This window comes from Scyliorhinus canicula, chromosome 6 (genome assembly GCF_902713615.1).
Source record: "Scyliorhinus canicula chromosome 6, sScyCan1.1, whole genome shotgun sequence".
Classification (NCBI taxonomy): domain Eukaryota; kingdom Metazoa; phylum Chordata; class Chondrichthyes; order Carcharhiniformes; family Scyliorhinidae; genus Scyliorhinus; species Scyliorhinus canicula.
Genome location: NC_052151.1, coordinates 62,241,503 through 62,266,414, shown reverse-complemented (window position 1 = coordinate 62,266,414; position 24,912 = coordinate 62,241,503). Strand labels below are relative to the sequence as shown.

General features: G+C 44.0%; 1 protein-coding gene across 10 annotated transcripts in view; it reads left to right on the top strand.

Annotated features, from left to right (window-relative positions):
* eya4 (EYA transcriptional coactivator and phosphatase 4) overlaps nt 1-24,912 on the top strand; it is a 623,026-nt gene that overhangs the window by 546,444 nt on the left and 51,670 nt on the right. For all 10 annotated transcript variants that reach the window (XM_038799374.1, XM_038799376.1, XM_038799375.1 and 7 more), the window contains 2 exons: nt 21,571-21,629; nt 21,716-21,876. In XM_038799374.1, coding sequence (XP_038655302.1) covers nt 21,571-21,629; nt 21,716-21,876 — 220 coding nt within the window. The remainder of the gene's footprint in view (nt 1-21,570; nt 21,630-21,715; nt 21,877-24,912) is intronic.

Genomic DNA, 24,912 nt, shown 5'->3' with positions numbered 1-24,912 from the left:
TCAGCTCCAGCTTTCAAATCTCCTTCTAATCCTAGAAAGCTGCAAAGAATTTTCTGCTTGTCTCCTCCTCCTCCTCACTTGCAATAACAGACAAAGTTTATCCTTAGCAACAACCCACGCCAGCACATTTTAAATCCATCTTAAACATGGAAAAAAGTGGAATTATGTTGTAATCAATTTCTGTCAGGACTACTTTGATGTAGACTTTCCTGCATTCTTTATTATGTGTAGTAGTATTAGGTTTGAGTGTATGAACATGGAAAATTGAAAATTTGTGGTGGAAGAAGGCTTTATCCAGTTCCCAACATTGAGATTTCAACTACAGATGCCTCCTGGAAATTTGATGCAATTTTGTCAGCAGGGTCACAAGGGGAGCTGCAGATTTGTTTAGAAGCTGCATCCAGCAGGTTTCCAAGTCTCACTCCAAATTCTACCCTGGAAGACCGAGGATAATCAATTCCAGAAAAATTGAGTACCTTTTAGAATCCATTTCCTCGGACAGCACGGTGGCGCAGTGATTAGCACTGCTGCCTCACACGGCTGAGGACCCGGGTTCGATCCCAGCCCCAGGTCACTGTCCATATGGAGTTTGCGCATTCTCCCCGTGTCGGCATAGGTTTCATCCCCACAATCCAAAGATGTGCAGGGTAGGTGGATTGGCCACGCTAAATTGCCCCTTAATTGGAAAAAAAATTGGCCACTTTAAATTTATTTAAAAAACGAATGTATTTCCTCATTTCCCTGTGGTGACTTAAATGTGTTTCTCTTAACTCAGTAAGGGTCTCGGGCTCATACTCCATGGGGAAGTAGTGATAGCAGATATGGTTAATGGTTCTTTTTCCAGGTAGTATACCACTCTTCTTCAAATCTGCCATCATCGCCCTCCCGGCTTTTTTTTAAGAAAAAGCAAATCTAACCCTCTTTGTCCTTATAAACCTTGGCCTTGTCCCTAATCTCCCTTTCTTCTCAAAGTCCTTGAACATGCTGTCATCTCCCAGAATTGTGTCCATCTATCCTGGATTTCTGTGTTAAATCTCTCCATTGGATTTCATCTCCTATCACGATGTGGAGATGCCGGCGTTGGACTGGGGTGAGCACAGTAAGAAGTCTTACAACACCAGGTTAAAGTCCAACAGGTTTGTTTCAAACACGAGCTTTCGGAGCACGGCTCCTTCTTCAGGTGAGTCACCTGAAGAAGGAGCCGTGCTCCGAAAGCTCGTGTTTGAAACAAACCTGTTGGACTTTAACCTGGTGTTGTAAGACTTCTTACTGATCTCCTATCACAGCACTGAAAGGACTTTTAACAAAGTCACAAATGGCATGCTATGTGGTTTGCATTGAATTGGATTGGATTTGTTTATTGTCACGTGTACCAAGGTAAAGTGAAACGTATCGTTCTGCGTACAGTTCAGACAGATTATTCCGTACATGAAAAGAAAATGCATAGGGCAAACACAAAATACACAATATACAGACATAGACACAGGCATCGGGTGAAGAATACAGGAATGTAACATTACTCAATAGAGAAAATGTGTGATCAGATCAGTCAATAAGTGGGTCATTCAGCAGTTTGGTAACAGCGAGGAAGAAGCTGTTTTTGAACCCATGACTGCATGTTCTCAGACTTTTGTAACTCCTGCCCGATGGAAGAAATTGGAAGAGAGAATAAGCCGGGTGGGAGGGGTCTTTGATTATGCTGCCTGCTTTCCCAAGGCAGCGGGAGGTGTAGACAGAGTCAATGGATGGGAGGTGGATTTGTGTGATGGACTGGGCTGTGTTCACGACTCTCTGTAGTTTCTTATGGTCTTGGGCTGAGCAGTTGTCACACCAGGCTGGGATGCAGCCAAATAGGATGCTTTCTATGGGGCATCTGTAAAAGTTGGTAAGAGTCTATGTGGACATGCCATATTTCCTTAGTTTCCTGAGAAAATATAGGCGCTGTTGTGCTTTCTTGGTCATAGTGTCAACGTGGGTGGACCAGGACAGATTGCTGGTGATGTGCACACCTAGGAATTTGAAGCTGTCAACCATCCACCTCAGCCCCGTTCATGCAGACAGGAGTGTGTACGATACTTTGTTTCCTGAAGGCAATGACCAGCTCTTTAGTTGTGCTGATATTGTGGGAGAGATTGTTGTCATTATACCACTCCACTAGGTTCTCAATCTCCCTCCTGTATTCTGACTCATCGTTGTTCAAGATCCGACTCACTACGATCGTGTCGAGAGCAAACTTGTTGATGGAGTTGGAGCCAAATTTTGCCATGCAGTCGTGTGTGTGTATAGGAAGTATAGTAGGGGCTAAGCATGCAGCTTTGCGGGGCTCTGGAATTGAGGACTATCGAGAAGAGGGGGTGTTGTTGTTTATCCTTATTGATTGTGGCCTATGGGTCAGAATGTCGAGGATCCAGTTGCAGAGTGAAGAGCTAAGTCCAGGTTTTGGAGCTTTGATATGAGCTTGGCTGGGATTATGGTGTTGAAGGCCGAGCTGTAGTCAATAAATAGGAGTCTGATGTAGGAGTCCTTGTTGTTGAGATGCTTCAGGAATGACTGTAGGGCCAGGGAGATGACGTCTGCTGTGGACCTGTTATGGCGGTATACGAATTGCAGTGGATTTCAGCATTCTGGTAGTATGGAGTTGATGTGCCTCATGATCAACCTCAAGGGCAAGGTAAATGATCCCTCCCTATCTTTGTTGATCTTTGACATAGTTAATTACACAATGCTCCTCTAGCTATCATCCAGCTGAGTAAGGCTACACTAATCTGGTCCCATTGTTATCTATCCAGTAATAGCCAGAGCACTACCTGCAATTTATTCACTTCCCACTTCCACACCATTTTCTCTGGACCTACGCTTTCACCCCCTTGTGTTTGTCATCTACAGGCTGCCCCTTAGTAACATCATCTGAAAACCATCGGTTTCCACAAGTCTAAGGAATACATCCAGCTCCACATCATCACCACCACCTCTCTTGAACTGGCCATTGTCTCTAAATTTTCAGACTGCTTGTTCAAACTTTCATTACTAAATAATCAGAGAGTTCCTCCAACTGTGTTTTGGGAAGACAGAGCCATTGGCTGGAATTTTCCAGCTGTTTTCGCCGGTGGGATCTTCTGGCCCCACCGATGTGAACGCAGGTTTCTCGGTAGCAGGGGAGTGCAGAATATTGGAAGTCCCGTTCCCGACACCAACCAATGGTGGCCTACCTCCGTCTGGCACAAAACACACAGCCAAGGTATGGAAAGTACCACCCAAAACCTTTGATCCCCACCGGAAACATCATTTCCTAGCCATCAACTTCATCTCTCTCCCAATCACCGCACTGTTCACAACATTGGTGCCATATTTGAACCCCAAATGAGGCTTTGACGCTAAATACTCCATTGGTAAGATTGTCTGTTTTCACCTCTGTAACGTTGCCAAACTGCACTGCAGGTTCAAATGATCTACTGCTGAAACCCTCATGCACCCCTTTGCTACTTCAATACTTGACTATTCTAATAAGGTGCTGCTGTGCCTACCATTTTCTACCCTCCATATTCTTGAGGTTATCCATTCTCCGCTGCCTGTGTCCGAATTTGCACTATGCCCTGGTTCACCCATTACTCTTGTACTCTTTGACTTTCATTAGTTCCCAGTTAAGCAATTCCTCAATTTAAAAATTAGCACCTTTGACTTCACCCCTCTAAACCTTTGTGATCTCCTTCTGCCCTACAACCTTGCAAGATATCTATGCTCCTGCAATTATGGTTTAATGAACACCCGCCATGTCTTGAGCTGCCAAGACCCCTCGTTCTGGGATATCTTCTCTGAACCTGTCTATCACTCTTACTTTCCTTGAGATGTTCTTTAAAACCTATCTCTGTGACCAAGATTTTCATCACCTGCCCAGGGGTGGCACGGTAGCACAGTGGTTAGCACTGTCGCTTCACAGTACCTGGGTCCCAGGTTCGATTCCTGGCTTGGGTCACTGTCTGTGCAAATCTGCGCGTTCTCCCTGTGTCTGGGTGGGTTTCCTCCGGGTGCTCTGGTTTCCTCCCACAAGTCCAAAAAGACGTGCTGTTAGGTGAATTGGACATTCTGAATTCTCCTTCTGTGTATCCGAACAGGCGCCTGAATGTGGCGACTAGGGGTTTTTCACAGTAACCTCATTGCAGTATTAATGTAAGTCTACTTGTGACGATAAAGATTATTATTATTATATTTTACTATGTTAAAGACACTATATAAATATGAATTGTTGTTGCATTTAAAATTGTACAATATTTACTGTTTTAACCTGCCCAGATGCTATTGGCTGGGGACAATTGGTTATCCCATGACTCTTGAGGATTATGAGCTCCCCAATGAGGTCGGGGAGGGGGGGGGGCAATGATTAACCTTTCAGCTGTATAAATAGAGCTAGCCAGTGGGGCACTGGCTAGAGAGAGAGAACCAGTAATGAACTACTGGTACTGTGTAAATATTGTTGTAAATAAAAGTTTCTTTCTGTTTGAGTCTACAAACCTGTGCTGGACTCTTCGTGCCCCTCAGAAAACCCACCTTTCATATTAATTTAATTACAGATAGTCAGTACAGTCGATCTTCTCTATTGTGGTGTTTTTGAGAAACCATATTGAAAAACAATGTTATGGAATAGGTCACTTGTATAACTTCGCCATCAATTTGGGAACTATAAATAATATATTATATCAAAGCTAGCATTACAATTAAGAGACAAAGGTTTGTTCATACGCATAATAGAGTTACAGATTTAAATCCGTATTTAATTATTAATATCACAATAGAGTTAGGATTTATTTGTTTATTCTTTCATGGGATGTAGGTGCCGCTGGCAAGGGCAGGATTTGTTTCTCATCCCTAATTTCCCTTGAACTGAGTGGCTTGCTCGGCCATTTCACAGGGCAGTTAAGAGTCAACCACATTGCTGTGGGTCCAGACTTGCATGTCGACCAGACTGGCTAAGGACGGCAGATTTCCATCCCTAAAGTACACTGGTGAACCCATTGGCTTTTTATGACAATCAATGGTAGTTTCATGGTCCCATTACCAAGACTCGATTCCAATTCTCAATTTTACTAATAATTGCTGCAGCGCGATTTGAACATGTGTCACCAAACCATTAGCCTGGGCTTCTGGATTACTAGCCTAGTTAATTACTGGGGGTTGTTTACTTTTGAACTTGTGTTTATGTTAATTGTCTCAATAAAGGAAAAATAACTAATTTTGTTATAATCTTCATAGTGCAATCTTTGTATGTTATAATCACACATTCAGAGCATGATCTAACAAAAAAAAACACTCCCCTTCTGGGCAGGATTAGCGAGGTCGTTCCTGGTGTGTGCCGGGAACGACCCAGCTAATTCCTCCCAGAGAGGTACTCTTGTTTGTTTCTGTTCGATCATGCCCATAGTTAAGTGAGCTGTTAAGCTCTCATAACTATCAAGTCTGAATCCGCCCATTGTGGGCAGGATCCAGATCACGATATCGCATTAGATCTCGTGTGCATAACGCCCATTGGGAATCCCGGTCAAAGGCCCTCGCGGGGTCCACCCTTATTTTGAGGCTATGTCCCCTAGTTCTGCTGTCACCCGCCAGTGGAAACAACCTGCCTGCATCTATCCTATCTAGTCCCTTCATAATTTTAAATGTTTCAATAAGATCCCCCCCCTCATCCTTCTAAATTCCAACGAGTACAGTCCCAGTCTACTCAACCTCTCCTCATAATCCAACCCCTTCAGCTCTGGGATTAACCTAGTGAATCTCCTCTGCACACCCTCCAGCGCCAGAAAGTCCTTTCTCAAGTAAGGAGACCAAAACTGAACACAATACTCCAGGTGTGGCCGCACTAACACCTTATACAATTGCAACATAACCTCCCTAGTCTTAAACTCCATCCCTCTAGTAATGAAGGACAAAATTCCATTTGCCTTCGTAATCACCTGTTGCACTTGTAAACCAACCTTCTGTGACTCATGCACTAGCACACCCAAGTCTCTCTGAACAGCGGAATGCTTTAATATTTTATCGTTTAAATAATAATCCCGTTTGCTGTTATTCCTACCAAAATGGATAACCTCACATTTGTCAACATTGTATTCCATCTGCCAGACCCGAGCCCATTCACTTAACCTATCCAAATCCCTCTGCAGACTTCCAGTATCCTCTGCACTTTTCGCTTTACCACTCATCTTAGTGTCATCTGCAAACTTGGACACATTGCCCTTGGTCCCCAACTCCAAATCATCTATGTAAATTGTGAACAATTGTGGGCCCAACACGGATCCCTGAGGGACACCACTAGCTACTGATTGCCAACCAGAGAAACACCCATTTATCCCAACTCTTTGCTTTCTATTAATTAACCAATCCTCTATGCATGCTACTACCTTACCCTTAATGCCATGCATCTTTATCTTATGCAGCAACCTTTTGTGTGGCACCTTGTCAAAGGCTTTCTGGAAATCCAGATATACCACATCCCCGTTATCTACTGCACTGGTAATGTCCTCAAAAAATTCCACTAAATTAGTTAGGCATGACCTGCCCTTTATGAACCCATGCTGCGTCTGCCCAATGGGACAATTTCTATCCAGATGCCTCGCAATTTCTTCCTTGATGATAGATTCTAGCATCTTCCCTACTACCGAAGTTAAGCTCACTGGCCTATAATTTCCTGCTTTCTGCCTACCTCCTTTTTTAAACAGTGGTGTCACGTTTGCTTATTTCCAATCCACCGGGACCACCCCAGAGTCTAGTGAATTTCGGTAAATTATCACTAGTGCATCTGCAATTTCCCTAGCCATCTCTTTTAGCACTCTGGGATGCATTCCATCAGGGCCAGGAGACTTGTCTACCTTTAGCCCCATTAGATTGCCCATCACTCCCTCCTTAGTGATAACAATCCTCTCAAGGTCCTCACCTGTCATAGCCTCATTTCTATCAGTCGCTGGCATGTTATTTGTGTCTTCCACTGTGAAGACCGACCCAAAAAACCTGTTCAGTTCTTCAGCCATTTCCTCATTTCCCATTATTAAAACTCCCTTCTCATCCTCTAAAGGACCAATATTTACCTTAGCCACTCTTTTTTGTCTTATATATTTGTAAAAACTTTTACCGTCTGTTTTTATATTCTGAGAAAGTTTACTCTCATACTCTATCTTACTCTTCTTTATAGCTTTTTTAGTAGCTTTCTGTTGCCCCCTAAAGATTTCCCAGTCCTCTAATCTCCCAGCAATCTTTGCCACTTTATATGCTTTTTCCTTCAGTTTGATTCTCTCCCTTATTTCCTTAGATATCCACGGTCGATTTTCCCTCTTTCTTCCGTCCTTCCTTTTTGTTGGTATAAACCTTTGCTGAGCACTGTGAAAAATCGCTTGGAAGGTTCTCCACTGTTCCTCAACTGTTCCACCATAAAGTTTTAGCTCCCAGTCTACCTTAGCTAGTTCTTCTCTCATCCCCTTGTAATCTCCTTTGTTTAAACACAAAACACTAGTATTTGATTTTACTTTCTCACCCTCCATCTGTATTTTAAATTCCACCATATTGTGATCGCTCCTTCCGAGAGGATCCCTAACTATGAGATCATGAATCAATCCTGTCTCATTACACAGGACAAGATCTAGGACCGCTTGTTCCCTCGTAGGTTCCATTACACACTGTTCTAGGAAACTATCGCGGATACATTCTATAAACTCCTGCTCAAGGTTGCCTTGATCGACCTGGTTAAACCAATCGACATGTAGATTAAAATCCCCCATGATAACTGCTGTACCATTTCTACATGCATCAGTTATTTCTTTGTTTATTGCCTGCCCCACCATATCGTTACTATTTGGTGGCCGATAGACTACTCCTATCAGTGACTTTTTTGCCTTACTATTCCTGATTTCCACCCAAATGGATTCAACCTTATCCTCCATAGCACCGATGTCATCCCTTACTATTGCCCGGATGTCATCCTTAAATAACAGAGCAACACCACCTCCCTTACCATCCACTCTGTCCTTCCGAATAGTTTGATACCCTCGGATATTTAACTCCCAGTCGTGACCATCCTTTAACCATGTTTCAGTAATGGCCACTAAATCATAGTCATTTACGATGATTTGTGCCATCAACTCATTTACTTTATTCCGAATACTACGAGCATTCAGGTAAAGTACACTTATGTTGGTTTTTTTACCTCTGTTTTGAATCTTAACATCTCCAGTTTTATTCCTTTTGTTATTACTGGGCCTATTCACTGAGCTCCCCTCAGTTACTGTACCTTGTACTGTCGCCCTTTTAGATTTTTGACTATGTCTTCTCTGCCTTGCACTTTTCCCCTTACTTCCTTTTGTTTCTGTCCCTGTTTTACTACCTTCCAACTTCCTGCATCAGTTCCCAACGTTTTGCTTCAACCTCAATCCAGGGTGGGATTGAATGTCTGGGGACTGAATCCCACTGACGGGTGTTTGACTGCTGCACAAACACAGTTTGCTACATTTTTTTCATCACTTTTAATTTGTAGTGGTTTGCAGCGCACTGAGACAGCTCCGCAATGCAAGTGACACCCCGCACCCTCCCTTTTCTCAGTGTCTGCCCTCTTCTCGTCCACCATGGCAGCAATGAGCCTTTCTCAGCATGTTTTTCATGCTGGCTCCCTTTTAATTGGCCAGCTGGGGCTGATCGTAGTTAGAAGCGAATTTCGTGCCAACCCTCGAGTCCACCGAGTGCGCGCACTTGATGGCCGCAGAATTCAGGCCACAATGTATTCTCATATTAGTATGCAGTGTATGAGATTAATACGACTAAGCGAGGAGGGATGAACTGGATTCACCCTCCAGGACTGGTCACAACAAAAGGTTTTACATTTATTTTTCCTGAGTAGATGCCTTTTACGATCCAAATGTATTTACTATGTAATAAAGAGCCAATCAAACCAGGTTTTCTTGAGTCAAAGAAAGAGCAAGTTTTCTCAGTTACAAAAATAATGAAAGATGTGACAACACGCCCACAGAAGTAAGAAAAGTAAGGTTCCAAATAAAAGCTAAAAGAATCAGTGATTATTTGCTTATCCTTGAGGCAAAGATTGTTTGATGTTATAGCTGTTTGAGGTTAACTGGTCCCCTTTAAAATCTTGGAGTTGAATTGTAGTCCTGGTAACTTCACTTTGCTGGAGACAATTTCCTTCCTCTTAATTCTTTCTTCCGTCTCCTAGAAATCAATTAATTCATCCTGAGGTTTTTTCCGATGGTCAGTCACTAGCTCTTGGGTTGGATTTTCATACTGTAGAAATTGGACATATGTTAACTTAAGAGAGAGAGAGTTTCCTTCAGCAGATTTTCTTGATGACTTCTGTCTGTGACTGGCTTAGCAAAACCAGTTTATAAAATCCTCCTGCCTGTATATTCCCAAAAAGGAATTTGATTAACATGTCTTGCTGTCATTGTTGAAGTTACATTTTGATCTTGCATCTCAAAAACATTTGACATATTTCATGATATCAGAAGCCAACAGGAGATGAAGTTATTTCATCCTCCACAATGGGTTTTGAGTACCTGTTGGGCATAACTGGCAGGTTAGCAGTTCCCATTGTATTTATTGTTGATTAAAATTCACATGTTGCATCTCTTCCTTGGTTAGAAGGTTGGGTTTTGGTGTCTGCCGATTTCTTTTAGAATGTTTCTAACTTCACACTTCCATTTGGAGGGGTTTTTTGTTTTCTTTTCTCACCTTCACCTTGCATTTTAAAGCAGTTGGCTATCTCTTTCTAAAAGTACCAATTGTCCAGTCAGCTGAAAGTCCCTTAAAAATACATTTTCAAAAACAAAGAGGCATTTTTGTGACACTATCAACTGCACTTTCAAGGATTTATATATCTGCGTCCTAGGTGTTGAATTTCCATGGAATCCTCCCACTTGCCTCACTAATTTCATTGGGAGGGCCAAATAATTCATGCTATTTTTCCCAGGTATTTTGTGGCTCTTCCGCTGAACCTATACCAAACCGGAAAACCCCACAGAAATTAAACCCCTAGTTCCCTTTGTTCTTCCACATTCTATTCTATCTTTCCCATGAGTTTCTGCTCCCATCCCTCGTTTCCTTTTCTCCAAATCTATTAAATTATATCTGCCACCTTTGTCCATTCCACTAACCTTCACATGTCCCCTTCAAAATTTTTGAAACTGCAGGCCGGAGATAGGCCAGGAACATTGTATCACTGGTTTTCCGACCTATGCCCCCTTCAAGCACTCGGAGCGTGGGAACTGTGATTGTTTCTAAATATTTTCACATTAGTATCATATATATTTCAATCAGAAAGGATTTTATAAAGGTGTGATATTGTTGGAAATTTCTTTTTACAGTTGGTCAGCGTTATCCAGAACTGTGCCCTGTTTCTTTTGTTGTGTTTTTTCACATGTTAAATTTACATAGCCATCTGCCTTGAGATATTGGCTGTAAAATTACCTTTGGCCGTTTTAGGTTTCCATACATCTAACCTGTGTTGACCTACACTGTCGGTCTCTTAATTGAAGGCTGCTTCAATCGGGAGTACTGCCCAGCCAGCTTTCGGCACAGGTTTTTGGCTTCCTCACAGCCCTTGACTGTGTTAAAGAAATCTCCTGTGGTGCAACAGTGCATACTCCCATTGCCCAGCCAGTGCAACAAATTATGATATTGCCAAGCAGTCACTGTTATTATAAATTGCCAAACCAAGCTGTAGTATAGGAAAGAGCACACTTTTATTAAAACAGCCTCTTGCAAAAACAATATGACTTATTGGTTGTTTCAAAGAGCTACCAGAGTGCACTCACAGAGCTCTCTCTGCTCAGGATTAGCAGGGTCTCTATGTACCCGCCCTGACCTGAAATCTTACTCTCTCCATCAATCTCTACCCCTGCCTCTGTCAACTCTTATGCATGTGCTACATGGTGTTTCAACTTAATACAGTAGAGCCCTGCTCTATAAGACTGTCAATTGGGAAGGATACAAAAAGTGTACCATAGTTGGGTTTAATATGGTTTCTGTATTAATGAGGGAGCTGGAAGTAATGTAGTGTATTGCAGTATTGGTGAGTGTTACAGTGAGGAGCTACTATTTGTTGTGTCACATTAGTGACATTTGATCATATGATTTACAATAATTTTGCTTATGGAGCTTAGCATTTGGAACAGTTTAAACATTCTCCTTCATATGTTTTTAATGATTTCTTTATTGAGTGTAATTTTGAACAAAAAAATTAAATAAGACATTATTCTTGTATATTATGCATTCAGTTATTTGACACTGCGGACTATATTTGCTTAACCTCATCATATTTGGCTACTTGGTGAAGGAATGTTACTCTAATCTCTACTCACTTATATGTGGAGAACATTCATTGATTCAGCTGTGCTGAGGTCAGTTTCATATGCAGTAAATTATTAGGTCCATATGAAAGATATATAGCTCTCAAGGTTTAAGGTCAGGCAGCAGCAGGCATTTAGTTTGATTGAGAAATTAAAATGATTTGTTGATGGACTTTTTTTGGAGAACAGCAGTACACTGTTCCACACCACCAATGTTTTATTAGTCATGGTAGTGAATGTTAGCAATCAACGTTTTCAAGCTTCTTGTAACTATCCACCATCATTAATAAAAAGCTTCAGTTTCTATGTTCACGGAGTTATTCATGGCATTCCACACTAGCAGCCGTGTGTACCATCTACAAGATGCACTGCAGGGACTCACCAAGGTTCCTTAGGCAGCACCTTCCAAATCCACAACCACTACCATCTAGAAAGACAAGGGCAGCAGATACCTGTGAACGCCACCACCTAGAGGTGCCCTTCCAAGTCACTCATCACCCTGACTTGGAAATGCATCACTGTTCCTTTACTGTCGCTGTGTCAAAATCCGAGAACTCCCTCCCTAACAGCACTGTGGCTGTAACTACACCTCAATAACTTCAATTGTTCAAGATGGCAGCTCACCATTAGTTTCTAAAGGGCAACGAGACATGGGCATTAAATGCTGGCCTAGCCAGTGACTCCCACAACCCGTAAATGAATTTTTTTAATATTCCAATGGATCAGCTCTCATTGAACAAAAATAAAAGGGACAAAGAATATTCATTTTGGCCTGGCAGGATAACTTTCACATGCGCATAAGCCATTTCATGTTGTACATAACTTTGCAGGTAGTTTAATTTCCCTTTATTTTTTGACATGGAGGATGCTAATTGCATACAAGTCCATTATCTCCTGTGCAAAAAATAGCTAGGTAATTTATGACGCTTTCACTGTACTATGGAAGGTTGTGGGAATGCAGGCTGATCAGAGAGGGTGGATCTTGCTTCCACCAGATTCAAACTAAAAGTCCTCCCAACACAACATTTGTTGGTGCAATATGGTTCTTAGTCATTCCATTTCACATAGCTGCATGTCAGTGTATTAACTATTTTTGGCATCTTTAATGAAAATGTTAGAACAAATGTAACAACACAAAAGTCAAGCACATATAAAGTGCACCACAGTTTTTAGAGCGAAGTGACGAATTAAACAATTATATTATCATTTTCACTGCATGCTTGAAAAGAAATGTGCAGCAGCCCATGGTCGTGATAAATGTATCAATTCTGCCACCTACTGGTTGAATGTTACTTTATGACCCATTCAATACAAACCTTAATGCCATAATAAATATTACTTCAATTAATTGTATTTCCTAGTCATCTTTTGTCCACATAATTGAAATAATGAAATGAATGAAATGAAATGAAAATTGCTTATTGTCACGAGTAGGCTTCAATGAAGTTACTGTGAAAAGCCCCTAGTCGCCACATTCCGGCGCCTGTTCGGGGAGGCTGGTACGGGAATCGAACCGTGCTGCTGGCCTGCTTGGTCTGCTTTATAAGCCAGCGATTTAGCCTTGTGAGCTAAACCAGCCCCTGGTTTAGTAGATAAAATTTGAAGTAGATAAAAATTAATTGATAGATGAATCACTTTAATGAACCAGTGTATGTCATTTTATTTGTAACTGCCTTGAGTAACAAGTTAATCAACAGTTGTCATTAAAAGAAAATTATTGTTAAGGAAATAAACTTTCTGAACTGCCAAAAAGGCTTTGCAACAATAATAATCCAGAATAAAAACAGAACTAGTTTTGGAACATAGAACATACGGTGCAGAAGGAGGCCATTTGGCCCATCGAGTCTGCACCGGCCCACTTAAGCCCTCACTTCCACCCTATCCCCGTAAACTAATAACCCCTCCTAACCTTTTTTGGACACTAAGGACAATTTATCATGGCCAATCCACTTAACCTGCACATCTTTGGACTGGGGGAGGAAACCGGAGCACCCGGAGGAAACCACGAAGACACGGGCAAAACGTGCAGACTCCGCACAAACAGTGACCCAGCAGGGAATTGAACCTGGGACCCTGGTGCTGTGAAGCCACTGTGCTAGCCACTTGTGCTACAATGCTGCCCCTTTTATTGGTCAACGGCCACCCTGGTGCAATTATGAATTTAGCATTTTTATATTTTTGTGTTTTTCTCTAATCCTTCTTTAAAACTTTGACATTAGAAGCTCATGGTTGCAAAATTCTCTTTAGCATCTCTGCTTCTGCATGCTGCATGTACCATTGTTCCTCCGAAATGACATCCATAGCAGACGTGCACATTTCCAGTGCAGTGGTCTTGGTTGCCATTTTGATGTGGAGATCGGGGCATGCTGGCGGCGATCATCCATTGGAAGTATGTTGAATAGACAAGTTGTGACACCAGACAGTGTGTAATCCTGTTCTGATGCTAGCACTGCATTTTCACCAAAAGATTTGGGCTCACATGTGCATCCAACAGCAGGAAGGACCGAGCAGCAGCCCTATTTAGAAGTATTGCCAATAACTTTGAATGTGGTTGCCGATGGATTTCTCAAGGCTCTTGCTGCCGGCTCTTGCTGCAGTTGCAGAGTTTTTTTCTGCTTTTTGAGAGCTGCTCAATTCTACAGAGAGTGATGTGACGCATGCTGAAGGATTTCAAGGTACCAACTACAAGGATTCTGCAAAACCCACCTGCCCCCAGACATAGATGCAGATTTGTTCCACAACAAGACAGGGAGAATGAACAGAGGTAATACAGAGCAGGACAAACTTCTGGGAGAGAGAGAAGGGGGAGGAGGACTCTCAGCAGATGGCCATATTGGCCATGATCTCCAGGGAGTAATTCACCTACCTGAACTTTGATGAGGAGAGCAGCGGTTGAATTTTTACTTGACGAGAGGTGGGTTGAGTCTTGCAAACATTTATATCTAAACTGTAGCTGAGCTAGTTTCAATCCAGCCTGCTTTCACCTTTAGTAGAGGTGGAATGAGAGGCCGATGACCAACCCACATGTGGGAAGTGGGTTGGTAATTTCTATATTATTATAATGAGGCTGCATGACTTAATTTCAACACTCATTCTACTTGCAATCATAAGCGTCTGGGTTTCTCACGCCGCGAGAAACCCTGAAAGTGCCTCTTCCAGGCCCAACAAGTAGCCAGCAAATATTCACAGCTACCCACCATCGCCATAAACAGTCTGCTTATCCCTTGAACAGTATTGGAAACCCCAACTGCCAACTACTTCCAATTCTGGACCAAACCCTACCATGAGCCAGACCCTCTGCACCACCATTAGACTGCACTCCCCACATTTGGAACCACCTTGAACCATGAATTGATTTCCCTGCTCCGCTATACATCACAACCAGGACTCCCAAGTACCATCTGACCCATGTCCCTGCAATCCAGAATCCCACGTAATTGGTTCCATAAGTGCCCCTTAATCTCCTCCAATAGACCCACCTTCTCTCTTGTAGTACAGTTTTTCTGCAGTGGAAAGCAGGGAGATACTGCTGTCTTTTCCACAGTCGGATTTTTTGTTGGGTGTCCCATTTCTTGAAGATTGCCACAATTAGGACATGCTTGAGGTCATTTGGGACTTCCTCTTAATTCCAGACATGTAGGATAAGGGCATGAAGTTGTAATGTTAGTCATTCTCCTCCATGCTGAAAGTTTTTAGCTGGGATTCCATTGCCTCCTGGAGCTCTGTTGATCTTCATTTGTGTGATAGCTTTCACTACTCCCATAGGTGTTGGTGAAGTCCCATGCTCGTCTCGAGGATGGAGTTGAAAAAACTCAACAATTGATCCTTGATTGAAAAGATCTGCAAAATGCTCTCTCCAACAGGCATTGACAGCTTCCCTCTCCTTGATTAGATCTCCCTGTCCTTGAACCTCAAAGGACCTGGACTTTGTGGCAGTGTTCGAAGCCACGGATATCATTTATGTCAGTGATATGTTGAAATTCCTTTGCATAGCCTGCCCACCACATGTTCTTCATGTCACAGCTGCACATTTGTGCTTCAGCTTTTAATTGTTGGTGAGATAGTTTTGTTTGCTTTGAGTTCGGGTCATTCCGCCAAGGGCATAAAGTCTTGCACTTGTGATCAATCAGTTCGTAATATCCTGATCATTTTCATTAAATCAATCCTGATGTACCCTGACAGAATATCCTCAGACATTGATTATGTTGAACTTAAGGGCATCCCAAGCACCGTGGACACTCTTCTTCTGTTTTCGATTGAAGTTTTTCCCTAAGGCAGTGTTGGAATCGGTCTGTTGTTGATCTTTCATGGACATCTCTTCTGTTGTACACGTCATTTGGGAGCCAGTTGGTGATTGGTCCAACAGTCATCAGGCCTGTCATTTCTCTGATGGTGCGGACATCATTTTGATTCCGGGCACAGACGATAATATAATCGCTATATGCTAGTGCTTGGTCCGTGGTATTGCTATGACATTTTGTACTTGTTCTTCTGGTGGGACATGGTATTGGTGATACTAAACCCATGTTGGTAAGAAGAGGAATGCCTTTGGAGTTGACATTTCCAATTCGTTCCCTGCCAATAGTTCCATTCCAGAGATTGGAATCTCTTCCAACTCTGGTGTTGAAGTCTCCGAGGAGAATAAGATAATCCTTCGGAACCCCACAGACAGCTTAGTCAAGTTCAGCATAGAATCTCCCTTGGTTTTGGCATTGGCAATCCAGAGTTCGGGAAAATGCACTGACCATGGTGGCACACTGGGTCCTTGCAGTTTGAGACGAAGAGTCATGAGGGTCCCATTTCTTCTAAGGGGAACTTATGAAGCCGGTTGACCAGTTCATTCTCAATGGCAAATCCAACTCCATGATCTTTGTGCCCTTTTTCTGATTTCCCTTCCCAGAAGAAAGAATAGCCACCTCAGAGTTGACTGAATTGCCCCCCTCCAGCTTACTGGGCCTCATTCAAAGTGGCAATGTCAATGTCATATGGCCAGAGTTCTCGGCAACAAATGCAGTGTGTGGTACTCTAGGTGTCCACTCACAGGTATGTCGACGAGGATCCTAATGTTCCTGATCCCAAACATTGTGACCTGTGTCTTTTGTGTGTTTCTACATGCAGAAGGTGATCCCTCAGGCTACGGCTATCCAGTTCAGAGCAGTGAGGGAGACTATTTTTAGGGAAACTTTTCTAATCCTCTCCCCAATAAAGGGTGAGCAGAGTGGATCCTAAAGAGGGTTACTCAGTCACAGTTACAGCTGCTAAAAGGCACCAATGCCTCATCTGAATGCTAGCCTACAATCTTGTAACTGCCGTCTCAGTGGCAGATTAAGACTAGAAGCTTCCAGACAACACAATCCTGCTCCTGAAACCATTCTGCTGGTTACCGAAAAGTTTGGTAGGTATGCCCAGAAAGAAAATCTATGAGATCTTGTAGCATGAAGAAACCATTGCACACCAGCTTCCATGTGACAGAGCAAAACCTTGATCCACTGGCAAGGAAACTAAGACAATTGGAGGTTTTGTTCTTCTGCAGCCTTCTGCTAGAACAGCCATTGAGATATTCCAGATGGCACATCTTCCCCTACCTGTTCTGCCATTGAGGATATGTTTGTCAGAGTCCCATCTGCTAAGTATTTCTAGGGTTCCTAAAAATAGGCTTTCATGGTAACTGAAGTGGCCCAGGACATAAGCTGTCCCACCATATCGACCCTTTCTTACTGATTGCCCAGGTTCCGCAGTAAGGATGAAGTGGGCTGAATTTTGGAACCCACAACTTGTATACAATCTCGCCCTTGGGCAAATTAGCACCTTTGCTGCACCAAACGCTTCCTTGGCGATAGCTCACTCAAACCCAGTGCCTCACCATATGCCAACTCTGCCTTTGAGTTATCATGCAAAGTACACAAAGTGTCCGTGTCTGAGCTGGTAGCTGTAAGTGTGAGAGTTAGTGAGTGATCGCCTTTCTGCTTCATTACTGGCTTTCCCCTCTTGATCGTCCACTACTGTCTGTTCATATTGCAGCTTTTGAGTATCTAAACGGAGAAAGTCACAATGGTAGGGCTGTGATGAGGGATGAGAGGAAAGCAAGAGGTGTGTGCTAACACCATCTGAAGCTTGTATATCAGAAGAGTCTGGCATAAGGGGGGAAAGTGGGATATGAGAAGGACGATTAGATACCAGGATACCATCATGCAGTGAAATTGGTCGTAGCCACTCCAGTGGCAGCAGCACCATCTCCTGCATCAGGGTAGGTTAAATGTTGCTGTCTCCAGATATGTGGCCCCATGTTCTTCAGGAGATAAGGAAGTGTGTCAGTGTATTCAGATGATGTAGCTATAAGGGTTGAGGAGGTGACGGCATATATAATCTGTGAGAGGTGAATATGAGATTTGCAGAAATACTAAGTGTATGATGGTGACGTGAAACTGTGAATGCTGGGTATAAATGTGATTGATAGAGATTATTGGTAGGTGTGTGATGCAGGTTGGTGCACTGAGCACTTTGAGAGCCTTGTGGTACAATAGGTGGGGTATGACATTTGTGGGTACATTCTCTGGCCTTGACTACTTGATTTTTAAATTCATTTACAGGATGTGGGAGTCGCTGGCTAGGCCAGTATATATTGCACATCCCTAATTGCACTTAAGAAGGTGGTAGTGAGCTGCCTTCTTGAACCACTGCAGTCCCTGTGGTGTAGGTACACCCACAGTGCTGTTAGGGAGGGAGTATCAGAGTTTTAAAAAATATTTTATTCAAGGCATTTTCATATAAACAAAAAAAAGCAGAAGAACAACCATACATTATAAACAACCAACACCAACTCCCCCTTGCTCCCCCAATACCGCCTCCTTCCCCAAACCTGCCTTCCCCATTTTAACCCACTTACCTCCCTTATTCCTGCACCGCCCCCCCCCCCCACTCACCCCCAACCCCTGCTTTGCTAACCCCTCAATCCTCCTTAAAGAAATCAATAAACGACTTCCACCGCCAAGTGAACCCATCGACCGAACCTCTGAGGATGAACTTGACCTTCTCCAGCCTCAGATTTCCACCAGGTCACTCACCCACATTCCCGCTTTCAGCGGCTCCAAGCCCCTCCACGCGAGCCAACTCCGTCTCCGGGCTATCAGGGAGGCAAAGGTCAAAACATCGGCCTTTCTCGCCCCCATGAACCCCCGGGTCTTCCGACACCCCGAATATCGCCACCTCTGGACTTGCGGCCACCTTTACCCCCAGCGCATTGAACATTATGTCCGCAATACCCAGCCAGAACCCCTTCGGCTTCGAACATGCCCAAAACATGTGGACATAATTCATGGGCCCCCGCATATGTGCCTTGTGGACTACTTTAAACTGAATGGCAGGGTGGTAGCTCAGGAAAGGACAGTACCTCTCTCTTTACAAAATCCCGGATCTGCAAGTATCTGAAACCGTACCCCCGGGCTACTCGTACACCCCCTCCTCATCCCCGCTCAATAAAAGCCCTCCTGACCTACGGAACCTTCCCCACCCTCACAAACCTAGAGATTAACCTTTTTGAAGAACAACTTCAGGACAAAGATTGGGAGGTTCTGAAACACGAACAGAAAACTTGGCAGCACTGTCATTTTTACTGTCTGCACCTGCCCCGCCAGCAACAGCAGCAGCACATCCCACCTCTTAAAGTCCCCCTTAATCTGCTCCGCCAATCGACTCAAGTTCAGCTTGTGCAGCTGCACCCAGCCCTCTGTCATCTGGATGCCCAAGTATCTCAAACTCATCCCCACTACCTTGAATGGCAGCTCCCCTAATCTGCTCCCCTGCTCCCAAGCCTCAATCAGGAACACCTCGCTCTTTCCCATAATCAATTTGTACCCAGAGAACCAGCCAAATTTCTCCAAAATCCCCATATTGTCCCCAATACTGCCCAATGGGTCCAAAATGTATAGCAGCAAGTTACCTGCATATAGCGAGACCCTATACTCGGTGCTCACCCCCCTCACAATCGCTCTCCAGTCCCCGAACACCCTAAGAGTCATTGCCAGCGGCTCTATCGCCAAAGCAAAAAGCAACAGGAAGAGCGGACACCCCTGCCTCATCCCCCGATGCAGCCCAAAATATCCCAAGCTCTCTCGGTTCGTCCATACACTTGCAACAGGTGACTCATGCAGCAAACCAACCCAGTCCACAAACCCGTGCCTGAACCCAAACCCACCCAGCACTTCCCACAGATACTCCCACTCCACCCAATCAAACGCCTTCTATGCGTGGAGTTGCAGAGTTTTGACTCCGCAATAGTGAAGGAATAACGATAGATTTCTAAGTCAAGATGGTGAGTGACTTGGAGGAGAACGTCCAAGTGGTGGTGTTCCCCTGTGTCTGCTGCCTCTGTCCTTCTAGATCAGGAGTTCTCAACCTTTTTTAACCCATGGACCCCTTTTCCTCTTAATTTTTTTTTGTGGACCCCCATAGCCATTCCACAGAAAAAAAGCTTCTTATATGCGTGGTAAACTAATCCTAAAGTCCATCTACCTTACCGTGAGGGTTGGAAACGGATTAGCGGTATTTTCGTACGTTGCCAAACTTATTCTAATATGAAAAGTAATGAAAAAAACTTTTTACTGACTAAATTGAATTAAATTACTCTAAAAATAACCAATTCATATCAAATATACACAGTTTCTAGTGATTACTGTGTTAAATCGTTCATTAAACTTGTCAAGGAGAAACGTGGCATAAGCGTCAGGTCAACCGTGGGTATTTAATAAGCTGCTTCTGTCATTAAAGGTCCTCTGGGCTGTTCCTAGGGGACAATAGCCCGGGCAATCTTCAACAACAACTGTCATTAAAGCACAATAAACCCATTTGTCATCAACCGGTATGGATTATAATCTCTCTTTGACCTTTGTCGGTGCGAGAGAGAGAGAGAGAAAGGTGAATATTCATCATGAAAACAAACATTTTTTCTTCTACTTGATTCTCAGTAATAACAATTGTTCTGAAGTAGAATTGCTCTATGGACCACTAAAATATCACCGTGGACCCCCAATTCGGTATTTCTTTTGTGTGGACCCCCAGTAATATTACATGGACCCCCAGGGTCCATGTGAACCCCGGTTGAGAACCACTGTTCTAGATGGTAGTGGCCATGAGATTGGAAAGTGCAGCCTAAGTATGGAGCCTTGGTGAGTTCCTCCAGTGCACCTTGTACACACTGCTGCTACTGTGCGTCAGTGGTGGAGGGAGTGAATGTTTGTGGAAGGTGTACCAATCAAATCGGCTGCTTTGTCCTGGAGGATGGCTGGCCGATTGAATGTTCTTGGAGCTGCCGCTTCCAGGAGAGTGTTCAATTACTCCTGACTTGGGCCTAGTAGATGGTGGACAGGCTTTGGGGAGACAGGAGGTGAGTTACTTGCCTTAAGTTTCCACCCCCTGACCTGTACTTGTAGCCACAGTATTTATATAGATCTGAAGAAGAGTCACACAGACTCAAAATATTTCTCTCCTAAGATGCTGCTGAGATTTTCCAGAATTTTCTGTATTTATTTCAGATTTCCAGGACCTGCAGTATTCTATTTTTATATTATATATTATTTATATGGCTAGTCTGTTTAAAGTAGCATAGAATTCCTACAGTGCAGAAGGAGGCCATATGGCCCATCAAGTCTGCACTGATCCTCTGAAAGAGCAACGCTACCTAGGCTCACCCCTGCCCTTTCGCCGTAACCCCACCTAAGCTGCACATCTTTTGGCACGAATGGGCAATTTTAGCGCAGCCAAACCTTGGACTGTGGGAGGAAACCAGAGCACCTGGAGGAAATCCAAGCAGACATCGAGAAAAAGTGCAAACTCCACACAGACAGTCACCCAAGGTACATAGGAACAAGGAGCAGAAGTACGCAACTTAGACCTTCGAGCCTGCTCCGCCATTCAATCAGATCGTAGTTATCTTGTCCTGGTCTCAAATCCACCTGGGATTTGAATCCAGGTCCCTGGCACTGCTTGTGTTGCAAACAATGATGATTTATTTAAATCTAGATCTTGTCACAAAATATCATTATCATTCTGGTCCTTAACCAAGCATCCTGCATATTGTAACATGCTGAACATGAATGTTCCTCAAATTCTAACTTGAAAAACAATGGGGTCAAAGTTTACTCAACTTAAAACAGTAACTGCAGTTAAAATTGCAATATAATTTTCTGTTCTCAGAGAGGTATTTTTGTATTTGATTAATTTGATCATCTTTTAACAGGAATGTGATCAAGTTCATATAGATGATGTCTCCTCTGATGACAATGGACAGGATTTAAGGTAATCGCAGTATTCTCCAGCAAGTTAATATGCCAAGAAAAAGAATTTTGAATGACAAATCATATATTGTTTTGCTCTATTTGCAGTACCTACAGTTTTGCAACTGATGGTTTTCATGCAGCTGCCACCAGTGCAAACCTCTGCTTAGCAACAGGTGTGCGAGGGGGTGTTGATTGGATGAGAAAATTAGCCTTCCGCTATAGGCGTGTAAAAGAACTGTACAATACTTACAAAAACAATATAGGAGGTGAGTCTGGCTTATGTTTACTCTGATTGTAATGATATATAGAATATAATTTGCGTATAATTTAACAACCGAACTGTAAGTAAAGATAGGTGCCGTATGCATAGACTGAAATTCTAGCATCCGACCACTCGGTGGCGTGACGACAGGAGAACGTTACTGGAACACACGAGGTGTGCAGCAGATCTTGGATAGCAGACATAGAGTCCAGCCGCATATCGAGTAGCTCCTTAGTCAATAGTAATTAATACTAGTTCATCATAATTATTTGAATTTAGCCATAGTATCCAACTGTATTTATCGTTCACATCGTACAAACTTCATAGTATTTCGTTAGTTAATAAATAGTTTTGTTCTTTAACAAAGCCGTATTTTCTCTAATTGATTCAACCACAAAGATATCGCCATCTGTGAACATAGAGAACATTACACTGATTAGTTTGGTTTCTCACTGCCTCTTAAGACAATGGGCCAGAACTTCCGAGGAGTGGCAATCACAGTTGGATTGCCACTCCGGTCCTTTTTACTGAAACTGGAATATAGCTGCACATTTCTCACCCAACCTTCTGACTTGGGCCGGGTGAGAAAATTGCAGTGTGGCAGGTTCCTGAGGCCCTCAGTTGACTGCTGCAAAGTCAGGTGAAAGGAAGCCGTGCCCTTCTTTCACAGCACTAGCTGCCGTAGCAGGTAAGTTTAATGAATAGTCCAGCCACTTTGAGAAGCTAGGGAAAAGGTAAATGGATAGGCTGTGATGCTTTAGATGGTCTGTACACAGGGAAGGGAGGGTGAGGGCGTGGGCCGTGGGGTTGCTATCGGGTGGTCAGTTGAGGCGGTCGGATGATTATAGGGGTCAGGCGGTCAATGGGGATGTCAGGTCATTGTGATGGGGGAGTCGGGGGTTCCCATGGGGTGGAGGGGGTGTTGTTAGTACCGTAGTTATGCAGGATTGGGAAGTGCTGTCATTGCTACTCGCTTTTCTTGGTAACTATTCTGGTAGTACAATCGGAACAGTCCTACATCGCGAATTTAAATTGGAGTATTGGATTGTTCCCAGCGCAGGGTACCTGCCCACCAAAACTTTGAACTTCCCAGGCAATTCCGGTGCAGTCCTTGTGAGGTAACACCCAGGAGTCCCCCAGCTCATCTTCAGGGGTGCCTCCTGGTTATGATGCTCCGGAGACCGGAAGTTATGGGACCAACAATTTAATAATGTGCTACCTTCAGAATGAACACCATTCACCGTCAACCAATTTAGTGCTGCCATTGAAAGGAAATTCTCACTTGTGGTCAACATAACAGCTTGTCTCACATCCTTGTCATTGAAAACATTCTACAGTTAGAAGCTCCACTCGATTTAGCTCACTGGCTAACAAATCTGTGCAAATGTTTTCCCATGTGTGCTGTGTTAACACATCTTTCTGTCTAAAACTAACGGTTGGGGAGGGGGAATTGGATATCTCAGTGAAATTTAATGGGGCGAGGATAATTATAGGGCGTATCTAGACTGGTGACAAAGTTTAGCAAATTGTCATAGAATTTTAAGAGTTACCTGAACACACAAGGACTCTTTGTCAAGACTGATGGGGCAGAGCATTAAAAAAAATTGTGGCAGATTCTTTTATTATAATGGTTGACCTTCCCTTACAGTCATATGATTTAAGTTGAGTAAGTCTTTGACCTGCACCTGACCCACAAGATGCCCGGTCTACAGGATTTGCGGCCATTGCCTGGATGCCCGAGGTCTAGGGGGGCGATGAATGGCATGCATGTCACCCCGTGAATACAGGGGCATCAGGGAGTGCCCTATATTAACAGGAAGGCATTCCACTCACTGAATGTTCTGATACTAAGTGACCACCGCCTCAGAATCATGCAGTGTGTGCCTGCTTCTCAGGAAGCGTGCATGACAGCTACATCCTGGGGAGTTTGGAGATCCTCAGTGTCTTCGAGGACCACACTAGGATGAAGGGTTTGCTCGTTGGGGTTAAGGGATACCCGCTGAGGACACGGCTGATGATGCCAGTGTGGAGGCCTGAGACCGACACGGAGACCTAACAATGGGGCCCGCATTGCCACCAGTGCTGTCATCGAACAATGCATTGAGTGGCTGAAAATGGGGTTCCAATGCCTTGCCGCTCTGGCGATGTCCTGCAGTACACCACCAGAGGGTCTCCTGCTTTGTGGTGGTCCGCTGTGCCATCCACAAACTGACACAGCAGTGGAGTGACATGCTGGAGAAGGAGCTGGAGGGACATGCATTGCCGTCTTGAGGAGGAGGCGGACCAGGACGGGCTGGAGGTCAAACCCGAGGAGGAGCTGGTGGATGGAGGACAGGCTGTGGCGAGGAGAACCAGGAAGACCCTGATCGTCTTCAGATTCTCCTAGGACAAGGCTCTGTCCATCAGCTCAAACCACCCCATCCCCAATCTCCCTTCTCCCATTTCCTCCACTCCCCACCCCCTTACTACCCTCCCCTCCCTTACCCCCCTTAACACCACCCACTCATCGACCACCCTGTTCCCCCCTCCAAGGGTGTAACATCGCTCCAGGGTGATGGGCCTGTGTCGGCACTGTCAGTGAGTCCCTATACAAGGCAGGAGAATGATGATCACTCGCTGCGAGGAAATCTCTGGTGCTCCTCAGATTTTGCTAAAGTCCAAAACCTGTTGTGCTGACAATGAGCTCAAACCCATCCTCTGAATGAGTATACATCCGGGGCTTTTGATCTTGGACCACTAAGCTCGGGGGTGGGGGAACGGAGGGCAACAAGGGGTCGGGGCACAGGCAAGCCAGTGTGACATGTTTTAACCTTGACAGATTTCCATTCCCCCTAGCTCCGATATTACCCTATTAACAGGAAGGGATTCCACTCCCTGAATGTTCTGATCATGTGCAACCACTGCCTCAGAATCATGCAGTGTGTGCCCGCTACCCTGGGAGCGTCCATGACAGCTCCACCCTGGGGAGCACGGAGATATCAGGGACTGGTTTGGCACAGTGGGCTAAATAGCTGGCTTGTAATGCCAAACAAAGCCAGCA